Genomic DNA, 23135 nt, shown 5'->3' on the forward strand with positions numbered 1-23135 from the left:
GATTCCATAGATCTCCGTTAAAGCGAGACGTGGAGTCACGTGTCATCCTTATCAGCTGGGAGGCACCTCAGTGGTCACGTGAACAAGACATCCGACAAAGGAAAGTTCGTGGTTCGAATCTCAGGACGGATGTGCGGATATTTTATGTAGGCGACATCGTGATGAATTGTGGCGGGATACTGGCTACATGGATCAATGTGAGGGTCTGTGTGAGAATGTTGTGGGATTCTTTTAATGAAAATGTTGTGTGAAGATGCGGATTTTGTGTGAGAGTTTGTTTAAGGATGAGGTGTGGGAATGTTGTGTAAGACTGTCGTATAAGATTACTGTGACAGTTTCTTGTTTGACAATGTTGTGCCAGGATGTTGTGTGACTATATTGTGCCCGGATGTTGTGTGACAATGTTGTGCAAGATAAGCTTGGGGAGAGGGGGATATTGGGGGTACTTTTTCCGATCCAAAGTTAACGTGATAAATAAATGCAAATAACCTACAAAGCAATGAGCAAATGTTACTTTTCAAAAAGATTAATTCTTTTAACCAAATGAGTTTGTTGTACAGTTAGTTTGTTTCTTCCAAGTTTTCTTGAAGTGTCTACTTGCATGTGTGGTGCCGTCTTCGCTCCACAGTCTGACTCCATTAAATTGGTATGTAAAAGTTTCGTTTGAAGGAAAATAATCGCTAGTAAAAATGTCACGCATCTAGGAATGGCCGTGTGATTCAGCTGTCCAACCCGTTTATGTGGTTCGGGTGTTTCGCGCCAAAATTCGCCTCATGAACAAAATGTTAAACTTTATAAATACGTTAAATTCATCTTGTCTAAGCCTGCCGATTCTCAGTTTGAAATTCTACTCTGCAAAATATTCAAAGGTTTTCGGGTGATGCTGAAAGGAAGTTCACGTTTTGTTTGTTCTTTGTTTACATGAATCCTGGCTTTAGATTTATGCGTGTTTTGTTGAATCCAACAGAAGCCGGTAAATATTTAGTTAGTTGTATTGGAAATAGCATTTCGGGAAGGGAACTAACTCTGTTGGGAAAAGTCGGTCAAGATTGTTGTGATAGAAGGCGCATTTGACACCAATTTAGCCGCTTTTGTATAGTATTGTACTACGTTACACACTTTTGCATATAGGCTTTTGATATCTTGAATATCCGTGTCGTCTGGTGGCTGATGACTGTTGCTGTTTACCGCCTGACAAACCCGTGGATGGGGTTTTTATTTCCTGTCCTTGAACTTTTGGACATTGGCAGATTGTTGTGTGGACACCAGAATGATACCGGCTCAGCGAACAATACTGATTGGCCATCGATCACATGTGCATGACCCAATTTCAGTAATTCTTTAGCTTAAAAATTTGCAGTTTATTGGACATCGTTAAGACGAGGTGAAGGACGAGAGTGTGCAATGTCTTGTAGACGGTCAGTATACTCCCGCGAGCATGGATCAAGTGTTACTGGATGATAGGACTGGACGGAGGACTCGCCAATCATCGCCTCACATGACACAGTCCAGCTGGCCACACTAGCAGGTAGTCAACATGTAGATAACACTGACCTACTCTTGTTGCTGACACTGTTGGCAGCACTGTACACAAAGCTGCTATGTACACTCATGACAATGGAGGCCAACACCAGACATTGATATGTTATTTGTGTCCCCTTGTCTGTAGTTTCATGGGTGATAAGACAAACGGTGACAAAAGTTAGTGCTTAGTCTGATATGTAGTTACATGAACAGGTAATCATTGCTGACACTTGATCACACCTGATCACACAAGCATGGCATAGAACTTATGCTGGTCGATAACATGTTTTGCTATGAGTTAATGCACACACCAGCCCAAGCCAACCCACAATCAGGACTATATACCCCCTACACATCACACACACACACACACACACACACACACACACACACACACACACACACACACACACACACACACACACACACACACACACACACACACTCAGGACTATATACCCCCTACACACGCACACACACACACACACACACACACACACACACACACACACCCATCACAAGACCCATGAACATGCTACAAGGATGCAGCTCCGTGGATGCATGTGACACGCTATGAGGATGCAGCTCCGAGGATGCATGTGCCAGTTGAAATTTCAGCCATTTGTTCCACAAAAAATATCTACTAAAATGTGTAAAGTGAAAAACAACCATATTGATGGAAAGAGTAAATGTAACATCTGTCCAGTCGTGTGTACTTCCGTTTTATTTTGCCAATTTTAGAAGACATTTCATGAATGAGATTCCATCCATGTCAGTATTATCCCGCATATGCATGAATCCACATGTTTCCAATATTGATATAGCTATGTGGATAATGATTGTGGTAATTCAAGAGGTTGTGCAAAAGTTTTGGTTGTGGATCTTAAAGTAATTACTGAGTGAAATTTAAGCTTAAAGTGACATGTTTACAGACAGTGTAGTCTACATGGTCTAGTATAGTGTTACAGAAGTGTAACATTCAGAATTCTGTCATCACCATGATCACAGATAAATTGTCAAGTTTGACAACAAAGTCACAACACTACTGACAGATAGAGCGCTATCTGTTCAGTGCTTTTTAATAAACAAGTGACAGCACTATGAACAAGAACATGAACACAGGGATTTATCAAGACCTGCCCAGAGGCCCATATTCAGCCCCAAGTCTGCTGCAGAGGATAGTAAAAATTCCAAATTTGAATTACATATTTCCCAGTTCCTCAGAATTTATGAAAATAAGAACATTAATAGGATCAAATTTTCAACAGTATTGCCATTTTGTCCCTGTTTGCTTGCCAAGCGTACTTACTTTGGTGTTCCTAGATAAATCCTTGAAACATGTTTATGGAAAGTTATGGTTTGCGTAACTGTTTGGTTTTGCATGAATATGGCAAACTGTAATGTAAATAATCTGTGTAAACAATTTACTTTTCAGGATGGCTACTGAGTATTGTCGCAGAATGCTGCGAATCTGCATAGCTCAGCTGTGTCAGAATCTAGGATGGAATGCAACACAGTCGTCTCCTCTTGAGTTGCTCACCGATGTCTTAGAGCGCTACCTTATAGACCTTGGCAAGATATCTCACCGCTACTCGGAGCAGTGTAAGTGCATAGAGGGGATGAGATTCAGTCAGCCATTGTCTAAATAGTCCATGCAGGATGTATCTGGACCTGCTGAGAGGCCGATATTTGGCCCTAAGTCTGCTGTAAATGCCAAATTAGAATTAAAAACTTCCCAATTCATGTTAATTTATATACAGTAACTATCAACTAATTTTCTGGCTTTGTAGACATTACCTGTATTTCATTGATAACATGACCACGTAAGGAGGTTTTAATGCTTAGTTTTATATTATTGCTTTGAATGGAATCTCAAAAAAGCTAAAATACCTTTGAATTTGAAACTATGAAATTTATGTAATAGATCCCAATTTGTACACAAAAACGACTCTCACGAGTCTTAATTGAAATAGAGGACGCAATTGAGTATGCACACTTCTAAATGCCTTTCAAAGACCTGTGCACTGTTAAGTTCTTTTCATTTCTTGAATAGTTGTGAGAGATATGTAACCACAGCTAAATTAGAATTTCTTAAACATAAGTTTAATAACATAATGTAATAAAATAGTGATTATCAGTGATTTATCATGTGCACTATTTGTGGGAACATTTTACATGCAATGGACCATTGATTATGTGACAATGTTGTCATGGTATTATCATGAGTAAAGCCATGTATTGGTGCTATTCAGAGGTTGGCATGGTGCCATATGAGCATGATGAGTAAAGCCATGTATTGGTGCTATTCAGAGGTTGGCATGGTGCCATATGAGCATGATGAGTAAAGCCATGTATTGGTGCTATTCAGAGATTGTCATGGTGCCATGAGTAAAGCCATGTATTGGTGCTATTCAGTGATTGTCATGGTACCATGAGTAAAGCCATGTATTGGTGCTATTCAGAGATTGTCATGGTGCCATGAGTAAAGCCATGTATTGGTGCTATTCAGTGATTGTCATGGTACCATGAGTAAAGCCATGTATTGGTGCTATTCAAGGATTGGGGGCGGTCGGGTAGCCTAGTGGTTAAAGCGTTGGCTCGTCACGCCGAAGACCCGCGTTCGATTCCCGACATGGGTACAATGTGTGAAGCCCATTTCTGGTGTCCCCCACCGTGATATTGCTGGAATATTGCTAAAAGCGGCGTAAAACCATACTCACTCACTCACTATTCAAGGATTGTCATGGTACCATGAGTAAAGCCATGTATAGGTGCTATTCAGTGATTGACGTGTGATGGGGTATTCAGAGTGCCTCTGTATGCATGTTAGGAGCTGTTTCTTCAGGATATTCACGGTTATCACCATGATCACAGTGGTTGTCATGGTAGTGGGGAGTTTTCCATGTCAGTTTGGTTTCACTTCTGTATTTCAGTTACATCACTGTGAGTAGACGTGATGTGGGAGGCAGTGTTCGAAATAATTTTACACGCCAACACGCCAGAGTTACCTGCCCGCATTCAGACATTATATATATTGCAAAAAATAAGAGACGAATTGCGTCTTGATTCAGTTGAAATAATGCACACAATTACTGGAGAATCTACAAGGATACATAAGTTGGCTTAAAATTAGCTGCGAGACAGTCGGGCAGGTGGAGGAAAATTTCATGCAGCCTGACAGAAAAGTTACAAGTCACGGGCAGGTGGGCAGGCAGTTATTTCGGACACTGGTAGAAGGACAGCGTGAAGTGATACAGGGCTCTCACAGGTCTCGTGGTGATAACCAAGAAATATCTCACATGTGCTCATGATCAGTGTTGCCATGGTTACATGGGTTTGCTTGTGTTGCAGTTGGGAGAACTGAGCCAAATCTGGATGATCTGGCCTTGACATTCCGCCACTATGGTATTCAGCTGGGAGAACTCGAGGACTACATCCGCCATGTTGAGCCAGTGGCGTTTGCACGAGAGGTGGTGTCATTTCCTGCCCGGAAACGTAATAACCTCGGATTCCCTAATCCGCGAAGTCGGGAGTTACTACAACATCGAGAAGAGCATGTACATGACCACCTCCCCTATATGTACCCAGGCATGGAGGGTAAGATAAGGCTATAGACACAGCCGCAGGTAGACTGTATACACAGTCACACACTATATACACAGCCATGGTTAGACTATACACAGTCATACACTATATACACAGCCATACACTATATACACAGCCATGGTTAGACTATATACACAGCCATGGATAGACTATATACACAGTCATGGATAGACTATATACTCAGCCATGGATAGACTATATATACACAGCCATGGATAGACTATATACACAGCCATCATGGCCATAGATAGACTATATACACACCCAGGATAGACTTTATACACAGCCATGGATAGACTTTATACACAGCCATAGATAGACTGTATGAACAGTCATGGATAGGCTATAGACATAGTCATGCAGAGACTATATACACAGTCATGGATAGACTATATACACAGTCATGGATAGACTGTATACACAGTCATGGATAAACTATAGACATAGTCATGGATAGACTGTATACACAGCCATGGATAGACTGTATACACAATCATGGATAGACTATATACACAGCCATAGATAGACTGTATACACAATCATGGATAGACTATATACACAGCCATGGAAAGACTGTATACACAGCCATAGATAGACTGTATACACAGTCATGGATAGACTATATACACAGTCATAGATAGACTATATACACAGCCATGGATAGACTGTATACACAGTCATAGACTATATACACAGCCATGGATAGACTATATACACAGTCATGGATAGACTATATACACAGTCATAGATAGACTATATACACAGTCATGGATAGACTATATACACAGTCATAGATAGACTATATACACAGCCATGGATAGACTATATACACAGTCATGGATAGACTATATACACAGTCATAGATAGACTATATACACAGTCATGGATAGACTATATACACAGTCATAGATAGACTATATACACAGCCATGGATAGACTATATACACAGTCATGGATAGACTATAGAAATAGTCATGGATAGACTATATACACAGCCATAGATAGACTGTATACACAGTCATGGATAGACTAGACATAGTCATGGATAGACTATATACACAGCCATGGATAGACTATATACACAGTCATAGATAGACTATATACACAGTCATGGATAGACTGTATACACAGTCTTGGATAGACTATATACACAGCCATGGATAGACTGTATACACAGTCATGGATAGACTATATACACAGCCATGGATAGACTATATACACAGCCATGGATAGACTGTATACACAGTCATAGATAGACTATATACACAGCCATGGATAGACTATATACACAGCCATACACTATATACACAGCCATGGTTAGACTGTATACACAGCCATACACTATATACACAGCCATGGTTAGACTATATACACAGCCATACACTATATACACAGTCACGGATAGACTATAGACGCAACCATGGGTAGACTATATGCACAGCCATGGATAGACTATATACACAGCTATAGATAGACTATATACACAGCCATGGATAGACTATATACACCGCCATAAATAGACTATATACACAGCCATGGATAGACTATATACACAGCCATGGATAGACTGTATACACAGGCATGGATAGACTATGTACACAGCCATACACTATATACACAGTCATGGATAGACTATAGACGCAACCATGGGTAGACTATATACACAGCCATGGATAGACTATATACACAGCCATGGATAGACTATATACACAGCCATGGATAGACAGTATACACAGGCATGGATAGACTATATACACAGTCATGGATAGACTGTATACACAGCCATGGATAGACTATATACACAGTCATGGATAGACTATATACACAGCCATGGATAGACTATATACACAGCCATGGATAGACTGTATACACAGGCATGGATAGACTATATACACAGTCATGGATAGACTGTATACACAGCCATGGATAGACTATATACACAGCCATGGATAGACTATATACACAGTCATGGATAGACTGTATACACAGCCATGGATAGACTATATACACAGTCATGGATAGACTATATACACAGCCATGGATAGACTATATACACAGCCATGGATAGACTGTATACACAGGCATGGATAGACTATATACACAGTCATGGATAGACTGTATACACAGCCATGGATAGACTATATACACAGCCATGGATAGACTATATACACAGTCATGGATAGACTGTATACACAGCCATGGATAGACTATATACACAGTCATGGATAGACTGTATGAACAGTCATGGAAAGACTGTATACACATCCATAGATAGACTATATACATAGCCATGGATAGACTATATACACAGCCATGGATAGACTATATACACAGCCATAGATAGACTGTATACAAAGTCATGGATAGACTATAGACACAGCCATAGATAGACTATATACACAGACATAGATAGACTGAATAAACAGGTATGGATAGACTTTATACACAGCCATATATTAGGGCTGGCTAAAATGATTGATAATCAGAATTATCTTCGATATGAAAACTGCATCAACGATAATATCTTTAGTAAACTATACAGCAGCTGTTTTATATATTTCTTAAATGTTCACAAAGCAACCGATGCATAAATGTGTCTCTACTCACTAATGATGTGAAATATGATGTTTTGTCTTTGTGATATTTGTATGTTTGCTGAAAGTTACTTCTCTGATATTTATCGATAATTGATCAAAATTTAGTTAACATTTATTGATCTCTAAGTTCCAATGGATAGCCAGCGCTAACACAGATACGGTACTGTTCACATGTGTGTGTGGTGTGTTGTGTTACAATCTCATTGAAATCAGATCTAAGTTCTCGTTGCCGCTAAACAAAAATGTGAGGACATTCCATTACTGGTCACGTCAGAACGACCTATCGCAAACTTTGACCGACCACTGAAATGACTAACAAGAAGTCAACATCAGCCAATTAGAAAGCAGCTTTCTCAAGCTTTACGGCACTCGTTTCAACCTAGCGACTTTCATTTCAGACTACGCTTGAAAGATGTGTTGACACAGTTCTCGATTAAAATTTTGAAAACTGAACAAACAAACATTCCGGAATGTCTAACATATGGTTGAGATTGTATGGCAGTGTTTCCCACGTACTGTGCAACGCCTCCTCCTCAATAACCCTGTGTTAACATTTTCATGATTAGAAAACACATTCCGATTGTTACTTTCGTGATGTGGTAAGCGACGCTTTGATTGGTCGGATGAAAGGTCATTCTGATGTGACCCGTAATGGGATGCCCTCAGATCTTTGTTTAGCGATAGCCAGAACTAAGATCTGATTTGAATGAGATTGGTTGTGTCAAGTTGTGTTTGAAGACATCCCTGTCCTCATCCATGGGTGGTTCTTTGTTTTCCAGATGAGGTGGAAGAGGAACCCTCCCTGCCCACACCCTGCCAGCTACCTCAGGAATCTGTGTCCCCACTGGCAATCAGCCCCACCCCCACTGACAAGCGTCCCCTGTCCAACTCGGCCGAGGGACCCCCACCAAAGAGACCCAGGTCAGGAAGTCAGTCCACAAGCAGGCAGGGCTGTAACAACACTTTACATGTCTCGATAACCCATGAAGATCCGGGTTGAATAGGTCTTCAGCAACCCATGCCTGCCATAAGAGGCGACTATGCTTGTCATGAAGAGGCGACTAACGGGATCGGGTGGTCAGGCTCGCTGACTTGGTTGATGTATGTCATTGTATCCCAATTGTGTGGTTGATGCTCATGATGTCAATCACTGGATTGTATGGTCCAGACTCGATTATTTACAGACCGCCGTCATATAGCTTGAATATTGCTGAGTGCGGCGTTAAACAACAAACAAACAAACAAACAAAGTATGATAACCACAGCTCTCAATGATCTCTAAGTAAAGTAAGGTCAAGGTCACATTTGAGTAAAATGTCAACAGTATTGTCATTTTCTCGTGAATATGACACAAAGTTTATTGGCATTAATAAAGCCTGCCCTACAATGGTCTTATACCACGTGGACAGGGAATTCTTTTGGCATGTGCTGTAAGTAGGTCAAAGGCCAAGGTCACAAAATAGAAAGTCTCATGGCTTGTTATACTTTCTCAAAAGGTATTAATGCATGTTTAGTTAAACTTGACGTATACCTTCCCTAGGCTGGGTCACAGTCTTGAAAAGTCCCATGCTTGAAACTGGTAGTCTAGATCACATACTTTGTGTACCCCTCTGACAAGTGCAAAGTGGCACGGATCCCATGGCCAAAAGCAATGAATACAATGCCACTCACCCTGGCAGTGTGGGTTTAAATCCTGGATGGGACTCAACCCCCAAAAGTACTAGAATCTGTACTTTACTGAGAATGTGTTATCCAAATATAACATTTGTTAAAGGCACTTGTTTTGGAATGCATGGTACTCCCTGTAGTGACTGACTGTAACCGTGGTAACTGTTGTTGTCCCAGGTTGACGAATCTGCCGGAGGAGGCTGGCCACTCCCAGTACGAGATGAAGAGCGTGCTGATGAACCCGAGCGGCGTGCTCACCCCGACCAGGCAGGGCAAGCTGCCCGACGCCCGCACTCCGCCCACGTTCAGACAAGCCCTGCAGTTCAAGGAGGACAAGGAGAAGGGGCGAGAAAACAAGGACCAGCTTCCGAAACTTGCAGACAAACGTGATCGCCAAGATGGGGGCGCAGATAACATCAACAAGTCCAACAACTGTATGGAGAAAGTGGCACCAAAGAAAAAAATGCTGAAGCAGTATAAACAAATGGCAGCGGATGATGCCGCGTCGGGGATGCCGCGGTCGCCGAAGGTGGGGAAGCTGGCCCGGCCCCCCAAACAGGTGTCCCCCCTTGTGACGAAGAACACAAAACCCAAGAACAAGCTGAAATCCAAGGATAAGCTGAATGTGAAGAAGAGTGACAGCAGTGGGGGACCGAGTGGGGGTGGGGCGGGCACTCAAGGGGAGAGTTGTCTCAAGGACTTGCTTCTCTCATCCAAATTAGACTTGCACAAAGGAGAGAAAGCCAAACTTAGTTCACCCAAACTTTCATCCCCCAAAACCAAATCAGATTCTAAACACAAGCACAAAGAAAAGAAATCCCGGGTTGTTGATAAGACTCCGAGGGCAGAACCAGAAGCCCAATCTAGACAGCAGTCCGTCGGTGCAGACGGAGCCCAGTCGAAAACGGAGACTGGTTCTTCGTCACGACTCCAACCCTCCCTAGAGGAGGAGTTGTCCAACAACTCGCGTGATGACTCCCCCCAGCGGTTGGTAATCGCGGAGGGGGAGGTCCGTGTTAAGAACACGAAGGAGGCCCGGCTGGCCCGGCTGGCTCTCATTGACGATAGTATTGAAAGTGTGATCCGAGACTCCCAGTCCCACAAGGACAAACCTGACACCTTCACCTTCAGTGAGGAGGTGGCAGTGGATGTGTCACCCAAGATTGTGAAAGGGAAAAAGAAAGACAAAGTGAAATCAGGTAAAGATTCTGATAAACAGAAAAAGAAGGAAAAGAAAGAGAAATCAGACTCTCAGTCAATTGACGAAAGTATAGACTCTGTGATACGACAGTCGTCAGAGGAAACGGAGTTGGTGGCTCCACCATCTGTCACTAGTGTTGAGGAAGTGGTGAAGCGTGTGGTGGAGGAGTTTTCTCCCCCTGTTAGAGAAGTGCCACCCGTGTTGTCACAGGTACAAGGCAACAAGAAAGTCAAAGAAAAATCAGAAAAAAAACAAAAGAAAAAAGGGGTGAAGAAAGATAAAATGGGTTCTACAAAAGATAAACTAAAGGACAAATTGAAAGTCAAAACAGAAAAACTAGACTTGTTCGAACCTGACAAGAAACCCTCAGTGCTAGATAAGTTTTCAGCCAAGGAGTACAGTGTGTATGACTTCCCGGAAAGTCCGCCATCGTTCCCACCTCAACCCAAGAAAGCCACGCCCAAGTCAGGCACCTCCCCTAAACGCGCCCCACATCCTCCAGTTGCGCCTCCACCCACACCCATGTCCCTGCCCCCTCCTCCACCCCCTGCCCCACCTGTAGTGCCCCCTCCTCCACCTCCTGCCCCCCGAGAGGAGCGCCCCCTGCCTACAGACACTGATCAGCCACCTCTCATGACTCTCAAGATTGATCTCAAACACAAGCAGAAGGACAAGGAGAGATCCAAGGTAACCATGGTAACAACACTCCCTCTGGTCAGCCTGTCGGCTGCTTGTAGCAGAAGTATTGAGTATGCAAAATTATCCACCTTGTATATGCAGGTTGTATATTAACCATTTTGAAATAATCCATGTTGTATCTTACCAATGAAGATCCAGGTTACAATAGGTATTCACCAACCCATGCTTGCCATAGGACATGACTATGTTTGTAATAAGAGGCGACTAAAGAGATGTGGCAATCAGGCTCGCTGGCTTGGTTGATGCATGTCATTGTATCCCAATTGCGTAGATCGATGCTCAAGATGGCAATTACTGGATTGTCTGTTCCAGACTCAATTATATACCGACTGCTGCCATGTAGCTGGAATATTGCTGTGTGTAGTGTTGAACAACAAACATCTTATATGTCTGCAGGATGAATACTACGTATGTGAAATAAGCCATCTTGTATGTCTGCGGGATGAATATTATGTATGTGAAATAAGCGATCTTGTATGTCTTCGGGATGAATATTACGTATGTGAAATAAGCCATCTTGTATCTCTGCAGGATGAATATTACGTATGTGAAATATGCCATCTTGTATGTCTGCGGGATGAATATTACGTATGTGATATAAGCCATCTTGTGTGTCTGCGGGATGAATATTATGTATGTGAAATAACCCCTCTTATATGTCTGCAAAATGAATATTACGTATGTGAAATATGCCATCTTGTGTGTCTGCTGGATGAATATTACGTATGTGAATTATGCCATCTTGTATGTCTGCAGGATGAATATTATGTATGTGAAATAAGCCATCTTATATGTCTGCAAAATGAATATTAGGTTTGTGAAATAAGCCATCTTGTATGTCTGGGGGATGAATATTACGCATTGTGAAATAAGCCATCTTGTATGTCTGGGGGATGAATATTACGCATTGTGAAATAAGCCATCTTGTGTGTCTGGGGGATGAATATTAACCATTTTGAAATAAGCCATCTTGTATGTCTGCGGGATGAATATTACGTATGTGAAATAAGCCATCTTGTATGTCTGCGGGATGAATATTATGTATGTGAAATAATCCCTCTTATATGTCTGCAAAATGAATATTATGTATGTGAAATATGCCATCTTGTATGTCTGCGGGATGAATATTACGTATGTGAAATATGCCATCTTGTATGTCTGCAGGATGAATATTATGTATGTGAAATAAGCCATCTTATATGTCTGCAAAATGAATATTAGGTTTGTGAAATAAGCCATCTTGTATGTCTGCGGGATGAATATTACGCATTGTGAAATAAGCCATCTTGTATGTCTGGGGGATGAATATTACGTATGTGAAATAAGCCATCTTGTATGTCTGGGGGATGAATATTACGTTTGTGAAATAAGCCATCTTGTATGTCGGGGGGATGAATATTACGTATGTGAAATAAGCCATCTTGTATCTCTGCAGGATGAATATTAGGTATGTGAAATATGCCATCTTATATGTCTGGGGGATGTATATTACGTATGTGAAATAAGCCATCTTGTATGTCTTGGGGATGAATATTAACCATTTTGAAATAAGCCATCTTGTATGTCTGGGGGATGAATATTACGTTTGTGAAATAAGCAATCTTGTATGTCTGGGGGATGAATATTACGTATGTGAAATAAGCCATCTTGTATGTCTGGGGGATGAATATTACGCATTGTGAAATAAGCCATCTTGTATGTCTGGGGGATGAATATTAACCATTTTGAAATAAGCCATCTTGTATGTCTGCGAGATGAATATTACGTATGTGAAATAAGCCATCTTGTATCTCTGCAGGATGAATATTATGTATGTGAAATAAGCCATCTTATATGTCTGGGGGATGAATATTACGTATGTGAAATAAGCCATCTTGTATGTCTGGGGGATGAATATTAACCATTTTGAAATAAGCCATCTTGTATGTCTGGGGGATGAATATTACGTTTGTGAAATAAGCCATCTTGTATATCAGGGGGATGAATATTAACCATTTTGAAATAAGCCATCTTGTATGTCTGGGGGATGAATATTAAGTATGTGAAATAAGCCATCTTATATGTCTGGGGGATGAATATTACGTATGTGAAATAAGCCATCTTGTATGTCTGGGGGATGAATATTACGTTTGTGAAATAAGCCATCTTGTATGTCTGGGGGATGAATATTAACCATTTTGAAATAAGCCATCTTGTATGTCTGGGGGATGAATATTAAGTATGTGAAATAAGCCATCTTATATGTCTGGGGGATGAATATTACGTATGTGAAATAAGCCATCTTGTATGTCTGGGGGATGAATATTACGCATTGTGAAAAAAGCCATCTTGTATGTCTGGGGGATGAATATTACGTTTGTGAAATAAGCCATCTTGTATGTCTGGGGGATGAATATTAACCATTTTGAAATAATCCATCTTGTATGTCTGGGGGATGAATATTACGTATGTGAAATATGCCATCTTGTATGTTTGCGGGATGAATATAACGTATGTGAAATAATCCATCTTGTATGTCTGGGGGATGAATATTACGTATGTGAAATAAGCCATCTTGTATGTTTGCGGGATGAATATTATGTATGTGAAATAATCCATCTTGTATGTCTGGGGGATGAATATTACGTATGTGAAATATGCCATCTTGTATGTCTGCAGGATAAATGATACGTATGTGAAATAACCCCTCTTATATGTCTGCAAGATGAATATTACGTATGTGAAATAAGCCATCTTGTGTCTCTGCAGGATGAATATTATGTATGTAAAATATGCCATCTTGTATGTCTGCAGGATGAATATTATGTATGTGAAACAAGCCATCTTGTATGTCTGCAGGATAAATATTATGTATGTGAAATATGCCACCTTGTATATCTGCAGGACAAGGATCACAAGAAGGAGAAGAAGGAGAAGAAAAAAGACAAAGAGAAGAAGAAGAAGAACAAAGATAAGGACAAGGAGAAGTCTCGGGACAAGACTCGGTGGAAGGAGGACCGCCACAAGGAGGACAAGGTAGGATGGACACCGGTAGAAGCTGAAGTTGTTTACTTGTTAAGATACAAACGAGAGTTTGTAGAAGTCGTGTACTTGTTGAGATATCAGAGAGAGTTAATAGAAGTTAGAAGAGATATACTTACAGTGGATGTGTAGACAGAGTGCGTGAATGTTTCATTCTACGTTTGCCCGATTAATGCAGATGAACATTGTTTCTTGTGTAGGATGGTCCGAGCAGTGCACCCACAGGTGGTCTAGTGGCTCCCATCAAGCTGAACATCAAGTTTGGTGGCCTGTCTGCTGCAACCAGCACTGTCGTCACGGAAACCAAGACAGCCTCACCAAAGACTGAGACTGTTCTGGATTCTCCTAAGACCTCACGACCGGAGCCCCTACTGTCCCCCAAACGGGATATCCCCAAACTGTGAGTATCACCCACAAATACATTGTCTAGTACGTTTGTTCTGAAAGTCAAGTGAGCTTATGACGTGTTCCATTTGTCTGTTGTGCTTCATTTGTCATCTGAGGGGGCACAGGTGGCCCAGTCGTCTAAGGTATCGCGATTCACTGTGCAGAGTTGCGTCCCTTGGACACGCCAGAAACCTATGATTGTGGGTTCGAAATCCCGGTTCGCCCCGATTATGTTTCTAGGTTTGTCAGCACCATACCCGCGCTCGTGGGTTTCACCAAAGTGGTAAACGTCTGAGACCTGCATCACTTAGGGCTTTCCTCCCACATTAAGCTGACACGCCGTGATATAACTGGAATACTGTTAAAAATGGCGTTAAACCCAACTCACTCACTCACTAATTTGTCATCTAAACATCATCGGAGAAACCAGCAGACCAATGAAGCTGAAACTAACTCCACAGGCTTGGTCTCACCTTTGATCTTAACCCAGTTTCAATCAGATTTTCAGTGGCAGCAATATTGAAAAATTATTCATGGTCATAATTCAGGTTTGTTTAAGTAATGGAATTTGTTATGTTAGGTTGCTTGTGAGACACAATACAATTGGGGTTCCGTTTTTGCAATATTTAGCTCACCTGGCCTGAAAGGCCTTGCAGGCTTATGTCATTGTCCATTGGCGTCTGTGTCTGCGTCTCTCAACTTTTCATATGAACTTGTCATATACTTAAAACTACAGAAAGCCACCAATTTTTTCAAGAGATTCAAATCTGATATATGGCTGCCGCTTGTCATGCAAAATGCGTTTAAAGTAATCTACAATCTGTATCATAATGCTGGCACATGTATCAAAATCAAACAAGGCTCTTTATCAAAACCAAACATGGCTCTGTATCAAAACCAAACATGGCTCTGTATCAAAACCAAACATGGCTGTCCTCGCACGACCTCAGATGTTGTTGTTTTAACATCAAGAAAGTTTACTTGGATTTTCTTTCTGAAGTAAATAAACTGCTGAAAGTTTTTATTTAGCAAGCAGAGCATTTATCTATATCATACATGTTTTCAGAGTTATCAAACCAATTCGTCGGGAGTCTTTAGAAGCCAAGTCCAAGCTAGGAGCAGCATCACGATCACCAGCCATTATGTCTCCAGCTAAACCTCCTACCCCGCCCCCACAGCCACCCCCCAAACCCCAATCCCCTCCCCCTCCTCCAAAGATCAAAACTCCACCTCGATCTCCACCCCCACCCCCTTCACCTCCAAAACCCAAAACCCCACCCCCAAAATCTCCAACTCCTTCGCCTCCACCCCCACCCTCCCCCTCACCACCTCCTCCCCCAGTCCCCAAATCACCCCCTCCCCCATTACCCTCACCGTCTCCTCCCCCAAGGTCACCCACACCTGAGAAACTTCTCACACCCTCCCCTGAGCCAAAGGTACGTTCACCTTTGAGTTCCCCAATTCACAAATCTCCAACCCCAGTATCCCGCTCCCCATCACCGAAGTCCCCCCATCCCGTTCAACTTTTCCCCCCACCCCCACGGAGCCCCTCCCCGCCACGTGTTCATTCAGTGAAGTCCTCTCCCCAACACTCTCCCTCCTCCCCCAAGCTTCAGATGGATATTGACTCTGAGTCGGAGAAGGATCAAGATCCTGAGCCTAAACCCAAACCAGCTAAATCATCTCCAAAGGGAAAAGGAGAAACAAAGCCTTCACCAAAGGGGAAGCGAGGTCGAAAGCCCAAGGAGGAGAATGCTGGGGACACGAGAGCAGCAGGAAAACCCAGGACCAAATCTGTTCCGTCGGTGACGTCGGAGACCGTCAGCGAGACGCCCATCACAGGACCCATTGTTCAGAGGACTGTGGTGGCGGAAACTGTGGGATCATTCATTGTGAGTTGTTGTGTGGGATCATTCATTATGAGTTGTTGTGTGGGATCATTCATTGTGAGTTGTTGTGTGGGATCATTCATTGTGGGTTGTAGTGTAACAAGGGCAGGGATGAAATGGCTGTCCTTGTTAAGTGGGTTGTCTTGATCCATATCCCTCCCCTTGTTAAGTGGGTTGTCTTGATCCATATCCCTCCCCTTGTTAAGTGGGTTGTCTTGATCCATATCCCTCCCCTTGTTAGGTGGGTTGTCTTAATCCATATCCTTCCCCTTGTTAAGTGGGCTGTCTTGATCCATATCCCTCCCCTTGTTAAGTGGGTTGTCTTAATCCATATCCCTCCCCTTGTTAAGTGGGTTGTCTTGATCCATATCCCTCCCCTTGTTAAGTGGGTTGTCTTGATCCATATCCCTCCCCTTGTTAGGTGGGTTGTCTTGATCCATATCCCTCCCCTTGTTAGGTGGGTTGTCTTAATCCATATCCTTCCCCTTGTTAAGTGGGCTGTCTTGATCCATATCCCTCCCCTTGTTAAGTGGGTTGTCTTAATCCATATCCCTCCCCTTGTTAAGTGGGTTGTCTTGATCCATATCCCTCCCCTTGTTAAGTGGGTTGTCTTGATCCATATCCCTCCCCTTGTTAGGTGGGTTGTCTTAATCCATATCCTTCCCCTTGTTAAGTGGGCTGTCTTGATCCATATCCCTCCCCTTGTTAAGTGGGTTGTCTTGATCCATATCCCTCCCCTTGTTAAGTGGGTTGTCTTGATCCATATCCCTCCCCTTGTTAAATATACATTTATTTTTGTGATGCAGAATACCATTAATTTGTGAATTTGCATTAATCCATCAAAATACTTCCTTTGTCTCATGTCTCTGCCTTTGACCAGTGTACTTTGACCTGTGACCTGTGATGTTGTAGGATGCAGATGGCAACAAGGTGTGGATCTGCCCGTCGTGTAAGATGCAGGACGATGGCAGCCCGATGATTGGCTGCGACACATGCGACGACTGGTACCACTGGTGAGTTCATATATCAGCACCCTGTTGTTTATCAGTACCCTGTTTATCAGCACCCCGTTTATAAGCACCCCGTTTTATCAGCACCCTGTTTATCAGCACCCTGTTTATAAGCACCCCGTTTTATCAGCATCCCGTTTTATCAGCACCCTGTTTATAAGCACCCCGTTTATAAGCACTCCGTTTTATCAGCACCCTGTTTATCAGCATCCCGTTTTATCAGCATCCCGTTTATCAGCACCCCGTGTATCAGCACCCCGTTTATCAGCACCCTGTTTATAAGCACCCCGTTTATCAGCACCCCGTTTATCAGCACCCCATTTATCAGCACCCTGTTTTTAAGCAAGCCGTTTATAAGCACCCCGTTTATCAGCACCCCGTTTATCAGCACCCCGATTTATCAGCACCCCGTTTATCAGCACCCCGTTTATCAGCACCCCGTTTATCAGCACCCCGTTTATAAGCACCCCGTTTATAAGCACGTGTTTATCACCACCCTGTTTATCCAGTGTATTATTTTCCTTTTTATTAATGTACCGGCGCTCGAAATATTCCCTCGTCTGCTTGTATTAACGAGTGGCAGCATGTTCACTCTTCCTACCATATCAATTGATTTCAATTATCGTTTTCAATAAAATATGCAGGATAATTTCGAACCTAAAATACATTTTCATTTCTTGTCATTCGTAGTAATAATAACAAAATACATAATTAAGTTGCTTATGTCATGAATAGAAGGAATACTTGGCAACTGTCTGTTGAAGAAATAAACAAAAAGTGTTTCAATTCTGTTTTTGGAGGGATGCAATTGTTATTTTTGTTGTAAGCGAGTCGTTGCTGATTGTGAATAATTTTGTGAGTGTAATGGCTGTTTTTAATCGGGAGTGTTGAAGTTGATGAAAAAAGACATGATTTAATGACCAAACAGTCCAAAAAATGAATATATTTTAATAAAACTGTGTGACAGTAAAAACGAAAAGAAATATTCATGGCTGAATGATTTTAAATGGGCAGAGATGAATGTGGGTGGTAGTGACTGAATCATTTTGTACTCTGTGTCATCAATACTCTCAACTCAAAGGTGAATTACAGTAATTGATATGAATACCCTGGACCTATCCATCTTTGTCTACTGCACTGTTATCTAACATGATACATTGCCAGAATATTACTGGGTTAATCTAAATACACTGGAATCTAACAGTTGTCAGGATTAGAGAGATTTATCAGGAGTTGCGTCTCTTGCTGATGAAGTCACGTCAGGGCAGTTAACTTGGTCCAGTTGGTCCAGTATTGCCAGAGTCCAGTTTTCACTGGATAATAATAGTAACCCACAAAGAAATAGTTTCATCATGTGACTTGTTAGATGTTTTGTGAGTGCTGACTCAGCATCTGTTGGTAATTACAGGACGTGCATGAGCATCACCGAGGAACCCAAGGAGGACGATTGGTACTGTCCTCGATGTCAGGAGATCAGAGCCCGAGCCCCGAAGGGAGGAAAAAACAAGGAGGGAAAACCCAAGGGGAAAAAAAGGGGACGCAAGAAAAAAATCTAAGGCAGCTTCTAGTAACATGGACTCAATGTTGCTTGTTATCAGATAATTATCATGTATATATTTTATTTGCTCAACCGTGGTCTGTACAGTAGCTTTGTAAAGCTTTGATGATAAATTGTCAAAGTGCTGGTACGTCTTTGTTATTTCTGTGCATGGCCCAGGTCAGCGACCTACAGAGGGACGGAGATGTATGCCTCCGTGGTCTTGTGGTAGAGCGGAAAGTTCGGGGTTTGATCCCCGGCCGTGTCATACCAAAAGACGTTAAAAGATGGTATTTGATGTTACCCTGCTGGTGTTTGGCCTGAGGGGTTAAGCAAGGGCTGATTGACTCGGAGTCAGTATTCTGTGTCTGAGGTATTCATGTTAAACCACGGCATCTCAATGGGCTAGCATTAAAATCAGCATCAGTTAAGACTAGTACAACCAGACACACACACACACACACACACACACACACACACACACACACAGACACAAACGTACGTTGCTTGGAAGTAATCTTGGACATGCCGTTAAACCCCATTTCACCTCACCTTTTGTCATGAAGGACTAGAGATAAAAAACACTTTAATTATGCTACTCAACATTTGCTAAGGAACACCTTTGACTAAAAATGACTATTTTGATCCTTAGCAAGTGTTGCATAGCATATATTTGAAATAAGACATACTCCACATGCACCATTCAAGCTCTAAATTAGGCTACTTGTTCACTGACAACTGAGCCACATCCCCAGCAGTACCCTAGGTGTTCCTGCCAACCTGGAACCCCTCGTGTACATCGCTTCTCATCCTGCATACTGGGTCGACTACCTCAACACGATAAGGCTGTCTTTGATGCCTTCCGTTTTTTTAGACTCCAGTGATGACATACATAAAGAACAAGCATGAAATACTCATATCCCCCCACCAATACCGCCATTTTCAGTCTAGGTCAGTTGTTGCCATGGAAACTCGATAAAATAAAAAAATCCAAAACTGTGAAAAGGTGCCAAGTTTGGTTAAGCTATCTCTCGTGGTTTTTAAGTTCTGCTCTGGAAAACGAAACGTGACCAATGGACAGCACAAATTCCTGTATCCCCCTTCTACTTCGTGTTGGGGGATAATAATACTGTGCCATCCACTACTGCACTGTGAGCAAGCCCTCTCTCTTCTGGGAGTGACGCAGGCTGCTACAAATATTAAGAGGCGACCAACGGGATCGGGTGGTCAGACTCGCTGACTTGGTTGATGCATGTCATTGATCCCAATTGCGTAGATCGATGCTCATATTAATCACTGGATTGTCTGGTCCAGACTCGATTATTTACAGACTGCCGTCATATTGTTAGAATATTGCTGAGTGCAGAGTTAAACAACAAACCAAACCATGTAGTTAGAATCTGTCCCAAGTACCCCATTGCTAGTCTTACAGTGAGGAGTGAGTTAAGATTTAACATCACATCGGAAATATTTCAGCTGTGACGACATAAAGATTAACATTGACAACAAAGATATTTAGAGTGCATAAAACCGAAGATAGTACAATAACTAGACTATCACAGAATTGAGGAAAACCAAGTTTGAGAACATGTAAAAGAAAAAACTATCAGTAAACAACACAATATAAATAAAGGCAACAGACTGCCAGCAACCAAAAAGTTAGGCCACTGTACCAGGGACCCTTGGGACTTACAATACTTCTGCTACCTGCACGGTTCCCCAGCAGGATTTACACCATCCCTTCAACCGCTGGCTATGATATGCGATTTTAGCCATCAATTAAAATAACAAATATGCTCCAATTAAAACCAAGGTAGAAATAACCTACTTTGAAAAACGTGGTCTTGCAATATCCTCTCAGAGGACAATGAAACCTTGAAATATTGATCCCTTGTGATGGAAAAATCTATAGACGCCCTCTAGGGTATACAGGTGGGGATGTCTGTGTTGTAGCCGGTGCTGGGTGTAGGAGTCAGAGTGGATGGAGTGGTCAGACTTGTTGACTTGATTGATGGTGTGTGTGTTGACATAACCTGATGCCGTGGATTGTTGCTCATAATATCAATCACTGGAATGTCAGGTCCAGACTCAAATTTACAGATCACCATCGAACAGCTTGAATAAAAAGTGCAGCATTAAACACACAATGATGAATGTACACATAGCTGACAGCAAGGTATAGATGTTTCCCTGTCGATCAACCAAAATCTGTTCATGCGCTGAAGGAGACTAGAGAAGTATTGTCTACCCACTAGATTGTGTGGATATTGCCAAGGCAACCCATGTTGTAGTTCTAGTCTCATGGCTGCTATTTAAGGAGGGGCGGTGGGGTAGCCTAGTGGTTAAAACGTTTGCTCGTCATGCCGAAGACCCGGGTTCGATTCCCGACATGGGTACACTGTGTGAAGCCCATTTCTGGTGTCCCCCGCCGTGATATTGCTGGTGTAATGCTAAAAGCGGCGTAAAACCAAACACTCACAGTATTTAAGGAATCACAACATGTGGGTATTCATTGTTTATGTACAATTTATTACAAAAGTAAGGTTTGTCATGTTTAAAAATGTTACATGTATTTACAAGACTTGCAGTGATAAATGTAACAAAACAGTGGGAAACAGTTTAATACTATGGACAAAGTACAAGGTGTTAAGCTGACACAGGGGGCATTCTACAAGAACTCAGTACTTTGTCCTGTGAGAGACTTGACTAAAGCTGACATAGTCTGACTGACATTTATCCTGCATATAATAGCACTGGCTATAGATCTTAGAGATTGGTAATCATTAACTTACCATCGATCTATCGTCGATAAATATCGGAGAAGTAACTATCAGCAAATATGCAAACAGCACAGAGACAACACATCGTATTTCACATGAGTGGTGACATTGATGCATGGATTCCTTTGTGGACATTTAAGGTATAACAAAATCAGTTGCTTGCCGTCTTGAGTAGTGGGCAAAAACAAGTAACCTAAAACTTTATTTCATTACAATAGTTTATGTAAGATATTATCAATGACACAATTTTCATATTGATTATCTTTAATATTTCTTCCCATCGATGATAATTTCGTTTTTTCAATCTTTTTAGCCAGCCCTAGCATTTAACCTGTCGTAGTCCTTCCTTCCTTCTTCAGGAACAGCAGCACTGACTATCTGGGCAACTGGCCCCGAGAAGGGAAGCATGAATATCTATTAGTAGCATTTAATCCCCTTTGTCTAAAACACAAAGTAGGATATCACAAATACAACTGTCCATGTCGGCATCGGATTACACAGCAGGAGAAATCCCTGAATCTTTCACTGGTTGCTACACCAACTTGCTGCGAGTGTCTACTGTAAGTCTCCAGTTTTCACTCTTGGAGAAATGGCGATCTTCATGGCGCCATATTGCACAACCACACCAACAGTCACAAGTTTCATCATCCATTGCTGTAGCCTTGAACTGTCTATAATGACAAAGGTCACACGCTGATACTGATGGAGCGCAGGACTTGCTTCTCCGACTCGTTGTGGTGTGAGCTGAACAGTGAGTAGCACTGCGAGCTGGAGAACACCTTCAGGTACTCAGTCAGGTAATTCTGGAACAGACAACATCACGGTACAAACACAGGGGCACCGGCTACATACAGGGAGGTACCGGGAAGAGCCGGGGTGGAATAGGTCTTCACCAACCCATGCTTGTCCCCCGTGAAGAGCCGGGGTAGAATAGGTCTTCAGCAACCCATGCTTGCTGTAAAAGGCGACTATGCTTGTGAGAAGCGACTAACGGGATCGGGTGGTCAGCTCCATGACTTGGTTGATCTGTGTCATCTTATTGCAGTTGTGTGCCTCAATGCTCATGATATCAATCACTGGATTGTCGGGTCCAGACTTAATTATTTACAGACCGCCGTCATATAGCTGTAATATTGCTGAGTACGGCTTTAAACAACAAAGAAACAATCAAACAGGGAGGGAAGGGCACCTGCTACAAGGAGTAATCTACATACAG

At 42.2% G+C, this 23135-nt stretch overlaps 2 protein-coding genes across 3 annotated transcripts in view; one reads left to right on the forward strand and one right to left on the reverse strand.

Annotated features, from left to right (window-relative positions):
• The first annotated feature begins 1023 nt into the window (after positions 1-1023).
• On the forward strand, positions 1024-19286 carry LOC124111585 (transcription initiation factor TFIID subunit 3-like). 2 transcript variants are annotated; one of them, XM_048388436.1, is made up of 10 exons: positions 1024-1528; positions 2960-3126; positions 4876-5121; positions 8507-8648; positions 9573-11283; positions 14179-14325; positions 14517-14716; positions 15770-16595; positions 17505-17605; positions 19011-19286. In XM_048388436.1, exons 2-10 carry the CDS (start codon positions 2961-2963, stop codon positions 19156-19158), a joined length of 3687 nt encoding a protein of 1228 aa, XP_048244393.1. In that variant the 5' UTR covers positions 1024-1528; position 2960; the 3' UTR covers positions 19159-19286. The 2 variants fall into 2 exon arrangements, with proteins under 2 accessions (XP_048244393.1, XP_048244394.1); XM_048388437.1 differs by having other exon boundaries at positions 14179-14310.
• A 2361-nt stretch (positions 19287-21647) lies between these two features.
• The window catches only part of LOC124111558 (importin-9-like), a 32890-nt gene continuing 31402 nt past the window's right edge, over positions 21648-23135 (reverse strand). Inside the window, exon 24 of the mRNA XM_048388440.1 lies at positions 21648-22722. Coding sequence (XP_048244397.1) covers positions 22606-22722 — 117 coding nt within the window. The 3' untranslated portion in view covers positions 21648-22605. The remainder of the gene's footprint in view (positions 22723-23135) is intronic.

The sequence above is a fragment of the Haliotis rufescens genome, unplaced genomic scaffold (genome assembly GCF_023055435.1).
Source record: "Haliotis rufescens isolate VD_foot unplaced genomic scaffold, xgHalRufe1.0.p SCAF_71, whole genome shotgun sequence".
NCBI lineage: Eukaryota > Metazoa > Mollusca > Gastropoda > Lepetellida > Haliotidae > Haliotis > Haliotis rufescens.